This window comes from Heloderma suspectum, chromosome 1, assembly GCF_057233095.1.
Source record: "Heloderma suspectum isolate Gila_16-S chromosome 1, 16-S_ref, whole genome shotgun sequence".
Classification (NCBI taxonomy): domain Eukaryota; kingdom Metazoa; phylum Chordata; class Lepidosauria; order Squamata; family Helodermatidae; genus Heloderma; species Heloderma suspectum.
The window spans coordinates 112,417,641-112,441,038 of NC_139458.1; the positions used below are offsets into that span (position 1 = coordinate 112,417,641).

Sequence of the window (23,398 nt, forward strand, 5' to 3'; positions counted from 1 at the left end):
ATTTGTTCAGATTTCCCACTGAAATACCATTTGCACATTGCCATGTGTTAACTCATGCTCAAGTATTCCAGAGACAAAGCAGAACTCTTTCACAAAACTGATTTTAATTGTGTTTAGTTTCTACTACATTTATTAAGTTATGAATGGGACAGAACTTTGGGAAGGAAGGAAAATAAGGTGAACATTCCCGTTTGATCTGAAGTTACATAAGGAAATAAATGCTACAAGTGAAGCATTCTTTTTTCCTTGGCCTTCTGGACTAGGCCAGAAAATCCAGGCTTATTTTCTCTTCCAATCCCAGCAGAATTCACTAGTGAAGAAATGGTGGGTTAGAGACACAATGCTAAATAAACCTGCAAGAAGGAAGAACACCTGGCAAAAGGATCCCTCCAGCAACATCCCAGCAGCAACATCCAACAACATACAGGCTTCCTGGTCCCACTGTCCCTGACAGGCAGTTTGGGATGGGAGTGAGGACTGCCTTCAGACCTGCTGGCTGAAGAGTTGCCCTCCCCGTTAACTTACTCTTGTCTGTTTGCTAGGATGTAATCTGGAGAAGATAATTATTTTTAAGATGATTGGCTGATTTTTAATTTTTTTAAATTATACTTCATATTATACTTAGAATATTTGTATGCCATCTCTCAGTCTTAACAACATTAGAACATTAAGATGCATAACAACATTAGGACATTAAGGGTGCAATCCTGTCGGGATAGGCAGCCGCCTCTGAACTCGGAGGCAACCACCTCTCCAATGCAGGGAGGAGAAGCGCGGAGGCGATCGTCCCCTCTGCGCTTCAGCAACCCTGCATTCGTGGCTAGACAGCCGATTTCGCAGGAAGTCAGGGGGGAGGGAGCAGACGCTGGATGACACATAGGAAGCATCAGAATGGTACTTCCGCCCTCCCCACCCCAGAACGCCCTGTTTTTGCCACTCTGTGCTCTTCTTCTGACCACGGAGCCATTCCGCACTGCCTACGAGGCAGCACGGGAGGGGATGGAGGTCAGTTCTCAGGGAACAGACCTATCCTATGGCCATCTAGCTGCTGACTAGCAGCCATAGGATTGCACCCTAAACGAGCTCCAAATCAAACAAAAAGTAATGAATCAACAAATTCATTTAGACATTACCTAAACCATGACAGGCAACACATAGCATAGGCTCATGAATCACAGCATATTAGGCAACACATGTGTGAAATCAGAGAACATTTTTGAGGGATGGCCCTCATGCCAGCCCCAGAGTCATTCATCTTTGTACAGTGTACACGGTACAATGTCTTCATTTTTCTTGGATACATAGATTTTTACAGCAGAAGAAGCATACCACATAGCAGAGCTAAACTATACTGTTCCACACTCAAACAAGATAACAAAAAGAACACACAGTAGCAGACTGACTACATGGTATACCCTCCACTGATGGATCTGATGAATGCAAGAAGTCCCTGCTATTATTTTTTCCAGCACCTACCAGAAACAAGTGGCGCATCAGTCTGATACTATTATGCATCACATGTGTGAAATCAGAGAACATTTTTGAGGGATGGCCCTCATGCCAGCCCCAGAGTCATTCATCTTTGTACAGTGTACACGGTACAATGTCTTCATTTTTCTTGGATACATAGATTTTTACAGCAGAAGAAGCATACCACATAGCAGAGCTAAACTATACCGTTCCACACTCACACAAGATAACAAAAAGAACACACAGTAGCAGACTGACTGCATGGTATACCCTCCACTGATGGATCTGATGAATGCAAGAAGTCCCTGCTATTATTTTTTCCAGCACCTACCAGAAACAAGTGGCGCATCAGCCTGACACTATTATGCATCGTGCATGTGTGTTTATTACAAAAGGCATTTACCCCGACCTTGCTTTACAGAGACCATTCACATGTTAAATGCAACAAGCAACAGTCACACAAATAATGGATGGCCAGTAATTAGCTTGATTCCCCAAGAAAGAAACTTTAAAAAGAAAGAAGAGTAAAATAACAATTAACTGCAGTCACTTTATTATAGCTTCAACTGCTGAAGATGCAAATGTGAATTTTATTGTAAATACAGGTTTATGCTAAATAAACAATGTGAGGACTTCAATGTATGATGGCCCCACGTTGCCTTGTGTAATTTCCAAGCAGTGTACATGCTGACATCTTTTGCGGTTACATATATGTTTTACAGATCAAAAACCTTGACCACTATTTCTGAGCAAATCAAAGAGACAATTGCATACATATTACTGCTGTGACAGGATGCTTCATAAAGCTCAGAGATACAGAACAAAGATCAGTGGAGTAAAACTAAAAACTCTGTGTATTGTTGTTGCAAAGTAGATATACATTTTGCGCATTGATTTGTTATGTCCAAAAGAATTCCAGAGACTATATAACATTACAGCCATTTATGCTTTACATTCTTTAGGCAATTTTTTTTTTCTGGGCTTGCTATTCTGGATAGTTCACTGCTTTAAATATTTCCTAAGACTCCCTAATGCAGTACTGTGCAGGGCTGGCCCTATCATTAGGCAGAGAGTGAGACTATTACCTCAGGCAGTAGATGCTGGGAGGCAGCGGTAAGGTGTTGGAAGAGACTGCTGTGTGCCAAGGGGCCTGTGCTGTGCTCTCTTGAGCCTAGCCCTAGGTAACTACACACAGGATCGCAATTATGCGTCATAAACTTGATTGTGAGATTGTATTAGTGATTTGTTTGTTTTGGATGTTTTTTATGAAGGAGCTTTTACCAGAGCCGTAGCACCTTTGAGTATATATAATATAAAAGCGAATGAGAGAGCTCTATATAAGAGACACAGAGTGCGGGGGCGGGGTGGGGGAGATCTATCCTGGAGGCATGACTATGGATTCACCTTGGGGTCTATGGAGGTTGTGATGAGTTCCTGAACTTCAACAATTACCACTACACCACTGATTCATATATTACATACCTATGTTCTATATGCTAAAAAGTAACAAATATGCAGCACACAATAGTAGTTCAGAACACTAAGATTTTTTAAAAAGTAAATAAAAAACCAACAAATCTTTGGCTGGTGCTGAAATAACCATAAAGAAGGTGTTAGGTGAGCCTCTCTGGGGAAGGCATTCCACGATCAGGGTGCCACCACCAAGAAGACCATATTATAAACAATGAAATGGGACTATAGATATGCAGCCCAAAGCCAACAACACCCTTTGCTTTTTATTTTTTAAAAGGACCGATCTGTATTGCTAATATTTCTAAAGTATGGTGTATTTTTTTTAAAACTACAATAAAGTATATATTTTAAAACTAACTCGAGAAAATATTGCCTGCCCACTAAATCTGAACTAGCATCTCTGCACAAAATGGCAAAGTAAGCAATTTGTTCCCAAGTTATTTCTTGTGCTCTCTGCCAATGATCAGAGTGACCAATGCAGTGAATGCATCATTGTTAACTCAGTTCACTTCAAAAATACTTACTAACCTTGTCTATGAATTAATTCCCCACCCCACCCCACTCCACCATCTCATTTTTGTTCAGATTATAAAAGTCATTGTCAAGCAATTTCAAATGTCATTTTTTTAAATCCACAACGGGGGTTTTTGTGTTGGGTTACACTAAAAGATTAACTATGGTAGTCTAACAGACTAAAAAGGTAAAGGTGTCCCCAACCAGTCATGTCCAACTCTAGGGTGTGGTGCTCATCTCCATTTCTAAGCCGAAGAGCCAGCGCTGTCCGAAGATGCTTCCGTGGTCATGTGGCCGGCATGACTGAACACCGAGGTGCACGGAACGCTGTTACCTTTCCCGCCGAGGCGGTACCTATTTATCTACTTGCAATTTCTTGCTTTCAAACTGCTAGGTTGGCAGAAGCTGGGACTGGAGACGGGAGCTCACTCGGTCACGCGGCACTCGGGTCTCGAACTGCTGACCTGCCGACCTTCCAGTCTGCAGTTCAGCGTCTTAACCACTAAGCCACCGCGGCCCCCTAACAGACTACTTCCATTATATATCTTAAATAAATATGGCAAAATTACACATCTTTTGTAAATTGTAGATATTTTATCTGTTACAAATATTGTGTTTCCATGGCATCTATACAAAATAAGTACTATTTCTATGTAAAGTCTTTTCCTCAAAAAATTATTGACCCATGCTCTGTTAGTTTAAAGTCAGGGAAACAAAGGGCAACAGAATTAGCTTTCTGGTTTCCGCTGAGTTTAACTCATGAGCCGTTGCTATTTCCAGCTGTATATCAGCATGATTATCTTTGTATAAAGGCTCATGCAGTATTTATCAAATATAGAGATGTTTCCACCTACCTAAAATAGGGGTACCCCCAAATTGTCCAGTTCCTATGAAATACAATGAAAGTCATGCCCAGAACAGAATGTCCCTTTCTGGGACTAATATTGACTTCTTCGTTCTTTCTCCCATAACTTCTTGCGTGGGTCTTCACATATATAAAGTTCAAAACCCACTAGCTGACTCCTCAAAAGGGACACTACTGGATGAGGGTTGAACTGCAAAAGCTGTCATCACCACTGACCCCTCCCCAGAGTCCCCTGCGTGTGCCAGAGAGGTGGGAGGGGTAACAGCTGTCAATGTGTGCGGCTTGGCGGAAGGCTTGACATAAACATTTTGGGGAGGGGCAAAACAAATGTCTGGGATTCACACTGCTTCTCTTTCCTTCAAAGCTTGGTTCAGAAGTGAGAGAAAAGGCCCTGCTTCTCTTTCAAGCCCTTAGCACAAACTCAGGGAAGGAGCAGTTTGTGGCGAGGGATGAGTGGTCACTACTGGTGACCAGGCAAATGGATTTGTGGAGCCCCAACTCAAGTCAAAACTAAAACATTCACCCTCTGCAGGGGGTTTACAAGTGTTTGCTGGGCTTGGTAATCAGTACCCAATGAGGCTTGGCTTTCTCGCTTCCTGCTCCAGAAAGGCATGTCTGCTGCCCAACAAGTTTTGTTTGTTTACAGGGAACAGCTGCAGACAGAGCATGCGTCCATATGCATTTGTAGAAAGCAATCCCTCCATTGAACTCCTGACCTAGAAGAGATGCTCTTTGCCTCCCTGTGTAGCCACCAGCAGCATTCCCCCTCCCCCCCCCCGCCACCAGTGTTACTCTTGCATAATAGATGTTTTCCCTGCTAGACACCAGAATTACATTTATGGTACCCACCAGTGTCTGTATTTGTGGATTCTTGATGACCTCATGTCTCATGCACATCTAAATTTCCATAATAGTAGAAACATCAGAAGTGAAACTTTAAGAGCCGTAGCCAATGGTGTCATCCTGCGAATTCAAATAGTACTAGAGGAGCTCCACCAAATATTTCTGTTGTGCAAGCGGTTATGCGGTATATTTGTGAAATTAGTGGAATGACACTGTTAGATACTGCCCAATATTTGATTTGTTTGTTGTTTATTCGTTCAGTCGCTTCCGACTCTTCGTGACTTATGGACCAGCCCACGCCAGAGCTTCCTGTCAGCCGTCGCCACCCCCAGCTCCCCCCAGGTCAAGTCCATCACCTCCAGAATATCATCCATCCATCTTGCCCGTGGTCGGTCCCTCTTCCTTTTGCCTTCCACTTTCCCTAGTACCAGCATCTTCTCCAGGGTATCCTGTCTTCTCATGATGTGGCCAAAGTACTTCAGTTTTGCCTCTAATATCATTCCCTCAAGTGAGCAGTCTAGCTTGATTTCCTGAAGTATGGACTGGTTTGATCTTCTTGCAGTCCAAGGCACTCTCAGAATATTTGATTATCAGAAGTCAAAATATCATAGCAGAGCAAAACAGAGATATGGTCATCACAGGAACATAAGAAGCTGTCTTGTACCTGGTCAGATTATTCATCCATCTAACACAGTACGGCCTATCCTGACAAGCAGCAGCTCTCCAGGATGTAGTACTACCAGATCCTTTTCTAAAAAAAACTGGAAATGCCAGGTGTTGAACTCTGGAAATTTCTGCATACAAAGCATTTGCTCTGTCACAGAGCTATGGTCCCTTCCATACAGATGCATATTTAGAACCAATTTTTTTTTTAGTATTAAGATGCACAGTAGCTCATACACCACATCTCAAAAGCTAACAGTGTTATTTCTTTGTAACCCCTTGTCATATTCACAGAACCCTAGATTTTGGTATTCGGTATGATGTTCAGCATCCGGAAAATTATAACAACAAATTTTTAAACCCTTTCATCTGAAAAGTTAAGTCTGAAATTATGTTGACAATTTTGTTATTAGCATTTCCATTACTGGATCTGATTTTTTATTTCCTCAAGCTAATCCTACGTTTTGCTGCAAATATGAACGCAAAATTAAGCACACAGTCAACAAACTGATTAGAACAGCCTTCCCCAACCTGGTACCTTCCAGATGTTTTGGACTATAACTCCCATTCCTGGCATTCCTGACCATTTGCTATGTTGGTTAGGGCTGATGGGAGTTGTAGTCTAGAACATCGAGGACACTGGGTTGGGGAAGGATGGATTAGAAGCTTGTGAACTCTCAGTATATTATGGCACGATGCACAGGAGGCTGGTGGCTCTGATTTTGGTGGGGCTGTGGATCCATTCTGGGTTCAGTCAGAACCAGCCAGAACTCTAAAGGAGCTCTCCAAGGTGCTGGACCCTATCTCTCAAATGGGTTTAGAACCTTGAATAGCTCCTTTAGAGTTCTGGCTGGTTCTGACTAAGACCCAGAATGGATTTATACCCCACCAAAATCAGAGCCACCAGCCTCCAGTGGTAGAAGGCATCAATTTGGTCCAACGTTTTCTGGCGAGATTCTCACCATAGCCACAGTCACAATAAAAAGCAATTACTTCACAGGATAATTAGAGATTATTTCCATGGAATTAATCCAATTTGTCTCCAAAGAAGAGCAGCTGTTACAGTATCTAAAAGCAGACAGTTAAGCAACGCTCCAATGAGAAGTCTCTAACCTTTGCCCTTCCAGAGGTCTTTTTCTCATACTTTAACCCTATATGCAGAAAATGAAGGGTGAGCAGTAAAAATAATAAATCCTCTTTCAAAGATTCATGGTTCTTTAAGTGGCTATTCTGTCTCAGCTGAAGCTTCTATTTAAGTCCATAAGCCAGTCACTGGTTGACAAGGAATGATCATGAGTCAACCAAAACTAAAACCCAGTATAGTTGTTACTGTAATAAGAGAGAAATCCACAGAATCTATTTTTTTGCTTTTAAACAACACTAGTCAAACTTCCTTAAAGAGCCTGATAAACCATCCTTAAAATATCAAACCCAAACAAATCTAACTAGGCTTATTGACAGATAACAGTGTTTGAATATTGGTTGAAGTATCAGACAACAAAGCATTTAAGGACATAATCCTATGTGGGGTGGGGTGGAAGAAATAATGAATCTATTCTGTGCATTTACAGCTATTTGCTAGGATTAGGAAATGTGCTTTATGAAGTCTTTTCCAGTTTGGACTTCCAGGTTTGTTGCTGATAAATACAAGCAACAGTACAAGACAGTATCACTAGCAACTGAATGTCTTTATGACAGTCATTGGCCTCATAAAAAAGGTAAAAGGTAAAGGTGTCCCCAACCAGTCGTGTCCAACTCTAGGGTGTGGTGCTCATCTCCATTTCTAAGCCGAAGAGCCAGCGCTGTCCGAAGACGCTTCCGTGGTCATGTGGCTGGCATGACTGAACACTGAGGTGCACGGAACGCTATTACCTTTCCCGCCAAGGCGGTACCTATTTATCTACTTGCAATTTCTTGCTTTCGAACTGCTAGGTTGGCAGAAGCTGGGACTGAAGACAGGAGCTAGCTGGGGTGGGAAACTTCGGAGGCTCTGGGGGCTAATTTCATCCCCCCAAAAGTCGCACACTGCTGAATTTTGGTGGTGACAAGCAGTAAAACAATCAGCAGTTTGCTACTGAATTCAGCAGCAAACAACCAATGATTTTGCTGCCACTGCAGCAGCAACGAATTTGGTGTCAGCAGGGCCATAGGAGCAGGTGCAGCCTGGTGTTGTCTACCCCTAGTATACAGGTATGCCGTAGAATTAAGCATAGTATCCTCTCGCACAAGATAACCCATTTGATGGGTAGAGCAGTCATGTCCATCGAGGAGGAACTGACAGTACCACAATACTACCTTGCATCTCTCCGTTATGAAGGATTTAACCGAGTTTACATCCAGTATAATTAGAATTCCATCTGCTGCACACATCCATTGTTCAGAGCGGGTTCTCTTAGCTATTACATAGTGCAAAGGGTAGAAAAAGTGTTGAATTCAGAAAACTGAAGTTACACCAACTCTAAGCTTTGATTGACCAAGTAGTACCTCTGTCAGCCTTCCCCAAGCTGGCACCCTCCAAAATTTTGGACTACAGCTCCCATCATTTCCCACCATTGGTCATCATGCCTGGGGCTGATGGAAGTTGTAGTCCAAAACATCTGAAGGGCACCTGGTTGGGGAAGGCTGATCTATGTGATAGCAACACATGCACAGTTGGGGCTTACTAAGCTACATTTCCTCCAGCAGCTTCTACATACATTGAACTTGAAACATGTTAAGCATAAACATTTATTGGGGGGTGTGGGAGAGAGAATCTGTCAGAGGGAGGAAATGACCATGCATAAATCACTGGAGGCAAGTAGGGTCTATTAGCGACATACAGAGGGGACTGAGCATACCTTCCTCTCCCACAGGCAGACATCATCTTAGGCAAAGGACATTTAGGTATGTCGCTTGCTATATATTAAGGAGTTGGTAGTGTATAATTTTCTTTCTAAAAGCTTGTAAAGCACACAGAGAGAGAAGTAGTAGAACTGTATATCTTAAACAAGGCTGTCAGCACACTTGGAAGCACAGAATGAAACTCTTACATCAGAGAGGACCGCAAAGCAAAGTCTTTTTTGTGACAAGAATATATAAAGTGGAATTTTAAATGCCGAGGCAGGTCAGACAGGTTTTAATCAGAGAAAACTGGCACTCCTAGCAATGACAACATTCTCCAGACAAAACGCCTCTCAAGGTGTCCAACTACTTCCTAACTTTGGAAAACAGAAATCCAAGAGGTTGCTTTCCCTCTACTTAAACAACTATGCTACTTATTCTTCATAGGCACATGCCTCCGAACATAAAAGATGGATTGCACTATTCTGTACAACAGGCTCTCACAATCTGGTATCCTCCAGATGTTTTGAATTTCAACCCCCAGCATCCCGAGTCAGCATGGCCATGGTGACTAGGGGTCCAAAACATCTCAACGGCGCCAGGACAAGGAAGGCTGCTGTACAAAGTAGAAGACAAATGGTTGAGGACAAAGCAATGACGTCACTTACTTGACATGAGCACAGCTGGGAGGGGGCAGGGAGGGTCTGGCCCTGCTCTGCCAGCATGCACCTCCCAGGAAATTACCTTGATGAGGAAAAGGCTGCCCACTCCTGGGTTGTATGATAGTGAACAAGCCTGCACAGGCATCTGGCTTGCACAATCCCCCTCTCCCTTACTCCATGTACAAGGAGGAGGGAAAGCTTCTGCTTTACTTTAGAGCCACATTTTGTATGAACTCAGAACTGTGGTTCGTTTGAACGATCAGAGGCGCAAGCACTCCTGCTGCCTGAGGTGGGAGACCACATGTGCTGCTGCCCGCCACTGCCACCACCGTGCACCCATTACAGGTGCCCCTTCCCCACCCCACCACATCTGTCTTTGCCTGACTCTAGTGGGGATGTCCTCTTGATAGTGCTGCATTTACCTGGGGTTCAGTACATGGCAACCCAAGAGAGGGCACTCTTGATACAGGTACCCCAAGTCTTACAAGCTTTTAGCACCAAATAAAGACCTAATTGTTCACCCAGGCTTTACCTGCTCACCTGTAGGGAAAAGGTGTGGAGGGAGACGTGGGTGCACACGTAAGCCCTGTACCAATGTCCCCGTGAGCCCAGCTGTCTGTAAAGGGCGCTGTAAGCACATTCAGCTGAATGCACTTAGATGTTCCATGATCACAAATGATGTCTTATCAAAGTTCACGATCACAGAATCATTGTAAGTGCATTCATCTTACAGAGTTCTCCCCCCAACTTCACTCTAATCATAACTGTTAGTTATCTAGCATTCCATATTTCCCACAAAAACAGGTTACATTGGCGCTTGTTCCATCTCATTGTCATTTCTGTTTTGCCGTTGACAAAACGGTTAGCTTTTACTCTGGAGCTTGCTTGGCTACACACCCTTCCAAACAGCTTTACACAAATCCCCAAGATTTCAGTGGCAAATCATGCCCTATTAGCGATATCAGCATGTATATGGCAATATGTATCCATTACTTAAGAATTTGAAGTTCTAGTACAGCCTCATTCACCCCATGCTTGAAAGGCTCCCAAGGTGCCACATATATTGATCACAGCACTACATATAACACTCAGTAAAATAGATTTTCAATGTGACTAGCTCTTTAAAAAGTGATTCCATTGCAAACCCCTGCAAACATTAGTTGAACTGTCTGAAAAAATGCCTTTCACAACCATAGTGCTGGAAGGCTAAAAACAATATACTTACAAAGTATCTGTACTATGCATGATCTGTAGTGATCTCATTAGGTAATAATCAAATGCCAAAAAAAGCTGCCCTCAATGATTTAATTTAAACATAATTTAATATCTTAAAACAATTTATTCCAGAAGTCAGGTACGTTGTCCCCTTTTCAGAGAATGTTTTCTCTTATGTTTCTTTTCATCGCCAATGCCTGCTTAAACCAGGTTATTCATTAGCAGGCTAGCAACTGGTTCCTAGCACATCACCTCAATATGACGTACAACTGCTCTTCCAGAACATTTGTTGTGCAGGCTGATGAGTTACACTGTGCATGCTTTATCTTTCCTGTTTTGTGGCCATTGCATTCTGCTCCGCTATCAGTTGGGAATCTCCCAACGTTGAAGTTAGCCCTTGACAGTCTTCCCATCCTTTCTGTTGATTGATCTCCTTCACTAAACTTCCTCCCTTACTTCTTAGTAACACTTCATATTTTCTAAGCATCAGGCAATGACTATGGTTTTGTTAGGGATACTGGAGAAATCTGCAATGTATTCAAATGAGTTCTGATTTTTATGAATCTGACCTGTGGATTCTGCAGCAGACTGGCTTTCTCCGAGTCATGCAGATCCCACATGAATGTGTGGGGATTTTCACAAATTCAGACTTGTGCTAATGCACGTTAGCTCTAATTTGCACTTGCATTAATTAGCACTAATGTGCATTAGTGCAAGTGGAACAGAATTGTCATGCATGCCTAAAAAAAATCAGATTTCATCAATGAGTGGACAATGGAATGAAAGACACCAGACAATCCATAAAACAATGACGGAACATATTTAACACAATTCCTAGGTTTTCACTTCACCTTTGTTAAGATACTGTGCCCTTACACTTCTGTCACTGAAAGAACCTGGCAATACCAGAAATGTCTTCTACATCTGCATTTAGGGTTGCATATGTTTACACAATGCAAACGCTGACAATGTCAGAAGCTGCGTTCCAAGGCTGCAACATTCGTCTCTGTGATCCTTTGGCTATGAAGATGGTTTGAAAACACGTAGGCAATGCTAGAAAAGTCTCAGATGTGAGTGGAGATCCCAGAATTGTTTTCTACTCAGGAAGCATAGTTTCAGTGGTTTTCCTCACTCCTTGGCCCCTGTGTGTTTAGCAGAACCAGAGTAATTTATTCATAACAAACATGCTAAATTTTCATAGATTTTTAAAAGTTGCTGAGTTCAGCTTAGAGATTTTTTTAATTTGCAGAGTAAATATAACCCTGAATGAGTTATTCAGGGTTATATATGCAAATTTTAAAAAATAATGCCATGCATCCGCAATATTAATGGAATATCGCTTCTATGAAGTTGTAGTCATCAGATATAACAGAATAGATGTCTCTCATTTCAAATGCCACACCTCTGATGTGCCCTTTCTCTTTGAAAACTTTCAGTTAGTACTCCTGTTGCAAAATTGAGAGAATGCAGGTGGAGGGGGCTACTGTTCCAGAAACTCTTGCCTAAATCTGCCTTCATACTTTATATTTGGGACAGTTTCTTAACAACGTGCCCAAACTGCAATGTTCTCTCTGCTGTCGTACATACACTTTGTATTTAGAATTTTAATAAAACTAACACCTTTCCAAAAAAAAAAAAAATATTAACAAGCTTTCATTTCTGTTTTCATAGACCCTTCTGCGTACTCAGGGTACCACAACAAGCCTATGTTGCAGACTCACACCATTCTTGTTGTTGTTGTTGTTGTTGTTCAGTCGTTCAGTCGTGTCCGACTCTTCGTGACCCCATGGACCATAGCACGCCAGGCCTTCCTGTCCTGCGCTCTCTCCCGGAGTGTGCTCAAATTCATATTCATTGCATCAGTGATGCTATCTAGCCATCTCATCCTCTGCCGTCCCCTTCTCCTTTTCCCTTCAGTCTTTCCCAGCATCAGGGTCTTTTCCAGGGAGTTTTCTCTTCGCGTTAGGTGGCCAAAATATTGGAGCTTCAGCTTCAGTATCTGAATTTTAAAAAATGACATTTGAAATTGCTTGACAATGACTTTTATAATCTGAACAAAAATGAGCAGTCAGGGTTGATTTCCTTTAGGATGGACTGATTTGACCTCCTTGCAGTCCAGGGGACTCGTAAGAGTCTTCTCCAGCACCACAATTCGAAAGCATCAATGCTTCGGCGCTCAGCCTTCCTTACAGTCCAGCTCTCACAGCCATACATTACTACTGGGAAAACCATAGCTTTGATTAGACGGACCTTTGTCGGCAAGGTGATGTCTCTGCTTCTTACTATGCTGTCTAGGTTGGCCATAGCTTTCCTCCCAAGGAGCAAGCGTCTTTTAATTTCATGGCTACAGTCTGCGGTGATCTTGGAGCCCAAGAAAGTAAAATCTGTCACTGCTTCCATTTCTTCCCCTTCTATATGCCAGGAAGTGATAGGCCAGATGCCATGATCTTCGTTTTTTTAATGTTGAGTTTCAAACCAGCTTTTGCACTCTCCTCTTTCACCCTCAACAAGAGGCTCTTTAGATCCTCTTCGCTTTCTGCCATTAGGGTGGTATTGTCTGTATATCGGAGGTTGTTGATAATTCTCCCAGCAATCTTAATTCGGACCTCTGATTCATCCAACCCGGCTTTTCTCATGATGTACTCTGCATATAAGTTAAATAAGCAGGGTGACAATATGCAGCCTTGTTGTACTCCTTTCCCAATTTTGAACCACTTGGTTGTTCCATGTCTGGTTCTTACTGTTGCTTCTTGACCCTCGTACAGGTTTCTCAGGAGACAGGTAAGGTGGTCTGGTACTCCCATCACTTTCAGAATTTGCCACAGTTTGTTGTGATCCACACAAAGGCTTTAGCGTACTTAATGAAGCAGAAATAGACGTTTTTCTGGAATTCTCTTGCTTTCTCCATGATCCAGCGAATGTTGGCGATTTGATCTCTAGTTCCTCTGCCTCTTCTAAACCCAGCTTGTACTTCCGGTAGTTCTCGGTTCGCATACCGCTGAAGCCTAGCTTGTAGGATTTTGAGCATAACCTTGCTGGCATGTGAAATGAGCGCAATTGTGTGGTAGTGTGAACTCTCTTTGGCGTTGCCCTTCTTTGGAATTGGAATGTAAACTGACCTTTTCCAGTCTTGTGGCCACTGTTGAGTCTTCCAGATTTGTTGGCATATTGAATGCAGCACTTTAACAGCATCATCTTTTAGGATTTTAAATAGCTCAGCTGGAATACTGTCATCTCCGCTAGCTTTGTTGTTACTAATGCTTCCTAAGGCCCACTTGACTTCACTCTCTAGGATGTCCGGCTCAAGTTCAGTGACCGCACTATCATGGCTATCAGGGACATTCAGATCTTTCCTGTAGAGTTCTTCTGTGTATTCTTGCCACCTCTTCTTAATCTCATCTGCTTCTGTTAGGTCCCTGCCTTCTTTGTCCTTTATCATGCCCGTCTTTGCACAAAACGTTTCCTTGAGATCTCCAATTTTCTTGAAGAGATCTCTAGTCTTTCCCATTCTGTTGTTTTCCTCGATTTCTTTGCATTGTTCATTTAGGAAGGCCTTCTTGTCTCTCCTTGCTATTCTCTGGAACTCTGCATTCCGTTGGGTATATCTTCCCCTTTCTCCCTTGCTTTTCGCTGCCCTTCTTTCGTGAGCTACTTGTAAAGCCTCATCAGACAGCCACTTGGCTTTCTTGCATTTCTTTTTCTTTGGGATGGATTGAGTTGCTGCCTCCTGAACAATGTTACGGACCTCCGTCCATAGTTCCTCAGGCACTCTGTCTATCAGGTCTAATCCCTGAAATCTATTCCTCACCTCCACTGTATATTCATAAGGGATATGAATTAGGTCATACCTGAACGGTTTAGTGGCTTTCCCGACGTTCTTCAATTTAAGCCGAAATTTTGCAAGAAGCAGCTCATGATCTGAGCCAAAGTCAGCTCCAGGTCTTGTTTTTACTGACTGTACGGAGCTTCTCCATCTTTGGCTGCAAAGGACATAATCAATCTGATTTCGATATTGACCATCTGGTGATGTCCATGTGTAGAGTCGCCTCTTGTGCTGTTGGAAAAGAGTGTTTGCTATGATCAGCATGTTCTCTTGGCAAAACTCTATTAGCTTTTGTCCTGCTTCGTTTTGTACACCAAGGCCATGCCTGCCTGTTATCCCGGTGATTTCTTGACTTCCTACTTTAGCATTCCAATCCCCTATGATGAAGAGGACATCTTTTTTTGGTGTTAGTTCTAGAAGGTGTTGTAGGTCTTCATAGAACCGATCAACCTCAGCTTCTTCGGCATCAGTGGTTGGGGCATAGACTTGAATTACTGTGATGTTGAATGGTTTGCCTTGGATTCGTACTGAGATCATTCTATCGTTTTTAAGATTGTACCCCAGTACTGCTTTTCCCACCCTTTTGTTGAAATGGAGTGCTACTCCATTTCTTCTAAGGGATTCTTGCCCACAATAGTAGATATGATGGTCACCTGAATTAAATTCGCCCATGCCTGTCCATTTTAGTTCGCTGATTCCCAAGATGTCGATGTTCAATCTTGCCATCTCATGTTTGACCACCTCCAGCTTACCTTGATTCATTGATCTGACATTCCAGGATCCTAAACAATATTGTTCTTTACAGCATCGGATTTTCTTTTCACCACCAGACACATCCACAGCTGAGTGTCCTTTCGGCTTTGGCCCAGCCGCTTCACTCTTTCTGGCGCTACTTGGAAATACCCTCTGCTCTTCCCCAGTAGCATATTGGACACCTTCCGACCTGAGGGGCTCATCTTCCGGCGTCATCTCTTAGCCTTGTGATACGTTCCATGGGGTTTTCTTGGCAAGAATACTGGAGTGGGTTGCCATTTCCTTCTCCAGTGGATCACATTTTGTCAGAACTCTGTGCCATGACCTGTCTGTCTTGGGTGGCCCTGCACGGCATAGCTTATGGCTTCACTGAGTTATGCAAGCCCCTTCGCCACAACAAGGCAGTGATCCATGAAGGGGTACACCATTCTACTCACCTTGTAAGAAGGGAATACAAATTATTTCCCCCCTTTTTATCATTACTGAAGTGTGCAGGAGGTCATATTGAAATTTCTTTAAGTTAACTAATGTCTTCAGAGACCCCTATAAACAAATTATACATTTAACTTGAGCATGTAACCAGCCTATCCTGAAGAGGTCCCAAAACACTAGTCTCCACTATTTAAAAATACAACCGCTTTGACATTAGCTAGAGAGAGCAATAAAAGGCATGCCAATATAAATTCCCAGTTACTCACTGACTCAGAAGATTTTTTAAAGCTGCAAATTAAAATAAGGCAAACTAAAGATGTACAAGCAATAATTTGTTTCATTTAACAGTTGTGTACAGGAGACTAGTTCAACAGCATCAGCCCTTATTAATACAAACAATAGGGACAGTGTTACTCTCAGAACATCTCACTTTGTGTTCTCATCCAGATACTCTGGTTGGTTTGGATAAGCTGAGTTGACTTTTTCCCCCATTAGAAAGCATGTTGGTCTATGTTTTTTTGTTTAAATCAACTGCTTTCATATTTCCTGTCAAGTTAAGCAATGGCTTTGCCCTAGTCATTTTCACAGAATTAAAAGTGTAATCTCTATATAGACACAATGGCCGGAGATAGCACAGATGGAGTTAGCACTAGCATACCCACTTCCTGTCACCTGCAAATGCCTCAATACCTCACCATGACAGAGTTCACACAGCACACAAGGGCTGAGTGTGAATTGTCATTGAACCATGGGTTGTTGTTGAAACGGGTTATTGTGCTGTCTGAACCCAGCCGTGATAACAAACCAGGGTTTGTTAACCATGAACAACCTGTGAATAGAACATGTTGTTGGGTTGTGAACTGTGGGCTGTTTGTGGTTAACAAACCATGGTTTGTTATCATGGTTGGGTTCAGATAACACAACAGCTCACAGTTCAAAAACAACCCATGGTTCAATGACAACCCACACTCAACCCCTAAGTTTGGGTTACTGTATTGTGTTAACCCAAGTCTGTGTCTTTTGCCTGTCTCACTGAGGCATCACATTTGGTAGCAATGGTACAGCTATGACTGGATCTCAGGGACAAAGTCCACGGACCCACAGTCCAGGGGCCCTCAAATTACTACCCAGAGAGCAGCAACGTCACACCTGGGCTGCCTCCCCCTGCCCTGTACAACCATTAAGACCAGGGTCTAAAATTACCAAGGTCCACAACTGCTTGGTAGCACAGACATTGCCAAGGGGAAAAAAAGAACTTCTTATCAGGCCACACTGCCACAACATACCTAACTATCCCATACACACTGACTGGAGCAAGATATTATGCTGTCAATTTGGATCAGGCTAGCCTTGGAGAGGTTCTCTTCCTAGTGTGCCCCTTTTCCCCTTCCACACTTCATTTGGAAAGATCCACAACAACCTGCCTAGCCTGTGTCAGCAAATATCAGCCACAAACAGAAAAGGCCTTCCATTGCTTTTTCTTCTTTTGGAGATCATAGTACAGCTACTTCTTAACAAGCAATTAACTCTAATGAAAAATGAATATAATGAAATAACTTGGGACATTTTTTTCTCCCTAAGGCATTAGTTCTAATTGTTCAGCATGACAAAACTGCCTGAGTAATACTTGAGGTGGAGAGGAGGGGGGGAGAAATGTTATGAGATCGGCACAGAATTAACTGTACTAGCAGACATGAGTAAGCTTCACACACTACTTGCCATCTAGTTTGGCTAGGAAAGTAGTCCACATACTTTTGCTACAGTGTACATTTTCACCAGATGGAAGATGCTCTCAGGGTCAAACTAAAAATTACTTTAAAGGTGAAACTAGCAGCTATGCCCTTTTCTTACTCAAAAGTAGATGTGAGGGCCCTGATCTGAATCAGGACCTTAGCATGGGGGTAGGGGTCTTTAACCTTTTGACCCCCACTAGTGTCCCAATCTGGATCATGCCCCTGTGCCTGAAATTTCTATTGCCAAAAAAGGATCCATGTTTGACAATACAAATTGCAGGCACAGGTATTGGAATGACAGCAAAGGGTTAAAGCCCTCCTACCCCTCACACACTAGGGTCCCAATCCAGATCAGGTTCCCCATGCTTACTTTTGAGTAAGAAAAAAAGGCATAACTGCTATCTATGTCTTTAAAGTAATGTTTCATTTGACCCTCAGAGCAGTACAGCAGAATGAACATTATGAACATTACTTCATTCCAGCTGTCCAGGATATGAATAATTCAAGGAAGCCTGATCTCATAAAAGCCACACTAATAACAGAAGCACTAGTGGGCCCATTCACACAGTGCTTTACCCCACCTCCTCTACACCTAAGCAGGCTGAACTCTACAATTTTCTGGAACAGAAAAATATAATGTGTGAACCAGGAGGCCAGGGACACAGCCAGAAACCACTTCTGCCACTGCTTTAGAAATTCCTGAAATTGCCTACAATTCTACAAGTGCTACACTCATAAACCAACAAATTATGTGTTACATTTCTCTATTCAAAGAACTTCTTTCATCACAGATGACTTAAACATGCACTGTAGGATTATGGTTTGCAGCTATCTCCACTCAGACTAAAAGTGTAGGATTGCTGTGTGTCAGACTGGACTGTGTCACTTATAAGAACTTGCTGTCTTGTTATTTGTTTTCCTCCTTTTAACATAAATGTTTGCCAATGCTTGTTAAATATGTCTGCTACAGTTCATGGACTTTACTACACTCGAAACATATTTTACAAGCATACTTTTAAATATTAGGTGTTTGAAAAAACAGAAAAAATTCATATTAAACCAGGTAGCAAAACATTGATACTAGAATGTGCTAAATAAAGTGTACGCAATTTGAAATTGAGATTTTTCAGTTTACTACTTTAAATATAAATATTTTAAATAAATGAATAAATAATAGATTAGCCAGACAAATTCAAGGTTGTCAGCCCTAAAGCCTTCAGCAAGTTGGCAACTAAACACTATTGTCCTTTTTTTTACTTACAATACGCTCAGGATCAACCTAGATGTTACTCTAACTGGATGGTTAGCAACCACATTTTGATTTTGTAAAGGATTTAATACTTGGCGTGCCTCTCCCACAATATTCACTGGAACTGCTGCATGTGGGAAGGGGTGGTTTAACTCTTTCCAACTCAGCTGTGATCCTGAGAAAACCTTCCCTTCTGTGCTACAGTTAGCCTTAGGAAAAAAAAAAACTTCCATTGGTAGCACTGGGAGCTTTTCTTCTAGGCAAGGGGTGGGCAACTTGTGGGTTGGCCTGCAACTCTCATCCGCCTTAGCCAGCATAGCCAATGGTGAGAGATGGAAGTTGCATGCCAAAACACCTGGAGGGCCACAGATAGCCCACCCTTGTCCTAAGGGTAACTGCAACACCAAGGGCTATTTCACCAGGATTGTGGCTCAGGAGGGAAGGTTAGATCTCCCCCTCATTGTCTGATCATCCTGATGAAAATAGGGGCAGGGTGCCTAATATTAAGTTTTTAAAATTTAGATTCGATTGCTGATCACACACTTAGTGTTACGTCTAGTTTGACTCTCCCTTTACTATTAATCCCTATTATTGTTTGGTCTGATAAATGGTCACCAAGGGCTGTTTTCATTAACTACAGTTTTACAATTTTCGTCCTCAATGTTACATTATTCATAAAGTTTAATACAGAATGACTGGGTTCATACAACACGATAACCCACACTTAAGGGTTGAGTGTGGGTTGTTGTTGAACCATGGCTTGTTGTTGAACCATGGGATATCTGTTTCTGAACCCAGCTGCACTAACAAACCATGGTTTGTTAACCACGAACATTCCATGAACCCATGTCGGAACTTTGAGTGGTGTTCTTTTCATAAATTTGTGAAAATTCTAAATAGGGAATGGCTCAATGGACTATCAGCATGATTTATCCTTTCCTTCAAACACATGGGAGGGGATGGATATCTACATCATGTTAATTTCTTATGAAAATATCCTATGCACCCTAATCTTTAGGAACAGAGAAAGAAACACACAAGTTAAGCTAGTTTTGGATATCAGTCATGGCATTCTGCAATGCTTAATTATGAATCATATATCTCAATGAAAACACAATAAATATAATAGGTGCAGGAATGTCTGCTTTCTGAAAATACATATGTTTGTGCAAAACAGAATATAATCTCTTATTTGTTATATTTCTGTTAATCTTTCTCCAAGGAACTTTGAGTAATGTTTTAGCTTGACAATTACTTTAACTATTGTAAATAAGATTATTTTCCACTGCAAGTTTATATTAATTTGAGTAGCAATTTTTTTAATCCATAAAAATTCTTCTTGCCTTATTTTTTGTATTTGGAAGAAGCAATATATTGCTTCCCAATATACTTCGCTTAGCATCATAATGAATCAAATGCAAGAAAAGTAGATCAGGTTGCAAAGCAATTTAGGCTGAGATTTGCACAAGACCACTCTGTAATCTTCACAGTCAAGTGAGGATTTGAATCTGACTTCCCCACACCCAAGCATAACTTCTTCACTTTAATTCCCTGACCTCTTGCACCCAAAGAAAGAATCAGTCCTGTCCAAAACACAAGTTCTCTCTCTCCCTCTCTCTCTCTCCCTCCCTCCATTTGTGGAAGTACATTAGCCTTTCTGCAATGACATATATGCTGGCATGCCATTTTACCATTCAGGATCTACTTAAAGTGCTAGTTGAGAGGCTGGTACATTTAGCTTCCCAATACCAGCATTACGTCAAAGTAATCACTAGGGAGTTGTTTTTCTCTGGATGTGCTTCCTATCACTCATATGCCATCAATATATTTTCACAGCAGACTATGAATCATAAGGAAGGAATGCTTGCTTGATAACCACAGTAAACCTGCAGTCCACAGTGAATGTTTTCATTTGCATTCCCCAGATTAAGTATTCTCATATATGCAGTCTGCTTATTCTGATATACCAGTAAAAACAACTTGAGTCTTTATGGAATAATTAAAAGTGGTAGATGTCTAATACATTAGCCAAAATTGTGCTTTATTCATTCATTCTACAGTTTATCCACGTTCTGTCCACTGTTTCCATTTTTATTTATCGCATGAGGAGCCATTCTTTATGATCAAAAACAGGATAATTCCATATACACTGCTTAGAGCTCAAGCAGCAAACTACAGATATAATAAAGTTTCTCAAATTAGAGAAGGATGCTGACTGAACCAGCATCCAAGTTTTCTAAGCACGAAAACACATCCCATGTGCTTAACTTGTGTACTTTATATCACCCTGTCCACCTTGGCAACATTACCTGGGCAGATAAAGTCAGGTTCACAGGTTTTTAACCAACACACCACAGATTCAGACTTTTGACAAGATGTTTCCCTTCCCTTTAGCCGGTGATCATTCACTGATAACTTCCTGTTCAGGGTATCAGCGGAAACTGCAAAGCTGCTGAAGCTTCATATCAGTCAGAAGTGTTTCCCACACTCTTTCCTTTCCTGGCTTTGAAATTAATGAGTCTAAGTAAAATGTGCTGATAAGCCTCTTCAAAAGATGAGGCAACAATGGGCAGATGGGCACATGAGTTTTTAGTGCAGTAAAATTAACATTTCAAGTTGTTAAGATCATGTGGTTACATTTTGCTCCATCATTACAAAGATTAAAGTAATTGGAAACATAAAAAATAAATTCAGCTTACATTTCTAATGATGGAAGGCAGGTTAATGTACTCCTGATATTATGATAGACAATGGCCAGGGATCGCAGGGATAAAAGAAGCCATTTGTGCGTTCTCCCCCCACCCCTGTGCATGCTGCATGTGTGCCCGTTGTTTAATAATTCCCTGTCCTGCAGCGCTGGTTCGCATGTCATCCGAACCCAGTGCATGCCACAGCATGAGTGGTTTCGTACCCACCCTACAACCCACGACACGCAGCATGGGTTGTGGGTACAAAGCCACCGCTGTTGCGCCGCACCAAGTTCAGATGACACGCTAACCTGCGCTGCAGCAAAGGTGATTATGTAAACAATGAATGCATGTGCAGTAGACACAGAGGCAGGGAGAGAAGCCACAATGGCTTCTTTTACTCCTGCAACTGTGCAAACCCAGTCAGTGTGTATGAGTGGTGAGCATTGGAGAAGACTTCTTATTAGCAGGGGGGGGGAGGGTACACCAGGAAAAGTTATAAAACCACAAAGGCGAGGGAGGTAAACCCCAGCAGAATCAGATTCAGTGAGTGTTCATAACTCCCCAATTATGGATGTCAAGACACCATTTGCAAGTTTGTCAGTCACATATGAAGTCATACAGATATGTTACTTTAGGAGGGGAAAGAACCAAGGATCTACCCTTCAAAATACAGCCTCAGAATCAAAGTCTATTGCCTTACCTTAGTGTTCAAACAAGATTTTCCACGCTTGTATTCTTTATGGCTTGCTCTTTTATCTAGCTTGTTCCACAAAGCTTTGGCCTTCCAACTGGTCACCTTTGATTTAAGTTTTGTATAAAAGTTCCTGTTGTCCAGAGGATCTAGCTCAAGTTGACGAGTGAGAATATTAAAGGCCTGGATTGTACCTTTGCATGTTGAGGCTTGGACAAAGTTTTCAAATATTTGGCCAGCTTGGTTATATTTCTCATCATCCTTTTCCCCCATGTTCCAAGAAGAAAGAGCAGAATATTTTAATGGCATACTCTTAGGCTGAGGTTCACCTGAAGGATGTTATCAAGATCTTCCAAGCAAGTAACATCTAGGAAGAGACAGATATAGGTCAAATTAGTGCCAGCTCAAGACAAGAATCAAATCCTTACAAACGGCAAGTTAAGAAGCAAGCTGTCTACAAAACACAAAACAGGAATAATCTATACAGCATTGAGGTGCAGTAACAGCTGAATAAAGGTACCTTACAGAAGACTCAATAAAACTACAGAAGTTGCACAAGAGCACGTGTTTAGACCAAATGTTTCCAGCAGATTGTGTCGCTATAAAACAGAATTTCAAAATAAAACTTTTGTTCCAACACTTTCATATACTACTTTTTCAAAGCTACAATAGAGGCTGTGGAACATCTAGCTTCTCCAGTGACAGATTATTTTTGCTCTCTTTCCTAAGTGTAGCTTTCAAATGTTTAAGTACAAAATCAATTTGGACATCTATTTTTCTTCTCATAAAGGGTTGTAAACATACTGATCTTGAAATCATAAAAGTTGGAATTCTCATCTCTGGGCCACACGCTGACCACTTCTGTATTACATATTTACTTCAGTAATCATTAACCGAGATGCAAACTACACTCACTGCTCAGTTGTGAAATTCTTTTCCTTGACTGTTTACTTGACTGTTTTAATGATGTAACAGAGAGTAGGAAGAGTGGCAGGGGAAGGAGCTTCTTAACTTTTCCCCTTCCTGCCACTTGTCTTATCAAAATCACTCCACTCCCTATAAAGCTGCTTTCCCACAAAACCAAAGGTCATCTGGCTCCCAAAGAAGCAATGCTATTGCCAAAATATATGTCCTTGGGAAGCATCACATAAAGGCAACAAGCTTTATAGTCTCCCTGCATACCGTGGCAACTATAAATGGTTTCCCTGCCTTTATACTCTTCCGATGGGCTGTTCTATGTGAGCAGCACATGTTAAGTTACAATTTAACAACTTTGGGGATATTGTTTAAATAAGGGCAAAGTACAGTCAAATCAGAAGTTTACTCGTGGCTTATATGTTTTTCTAAGCATATCAAAGGTCAGGAACAACATCCACTGCTTAAACATCCGACTTTACTACATGGTTCTGTATCCACCACACACTTAAAAAAAAAATCCTGATAGTTGTTACCTGACACACACTTTATTGGTGCACCCTCTTTTGCATGCACATCGTTGGATAG

The 23,398-nt window shown here is 41.8% G+C and overlaps 1 protein-coding gene across 2 annotated transcripts in view; it reads right to left on the reverse strand.

Moving 5' to 3' along the window:
• MICAL2 (microtubule associated monooxygenase, calponin and LIM domain containing 2) overlaps nucleotides 1-23,398 on the reverse strand; it is a 203,350-nt gene that overhangs the window by 148,632 nt on the left and 31,320 nt on the right. For both annotated transcript variants that reach the window (XM_084853961.1, XM_084853971.1), the window contains exon 2: nucleotides 21,905-22,262. In XM_084853961.1, coding sequence (XP_084710087.1) covers nucleotides 21,905-22,204 — 300 coding nt within the window. In that variant the 5' untranslated portion in view covers nucleotides 22,205-22,262. The remainder of the gene's footprint in view (nucleotides 1-21,904; nucleotides 22,263-23,398) is intronic.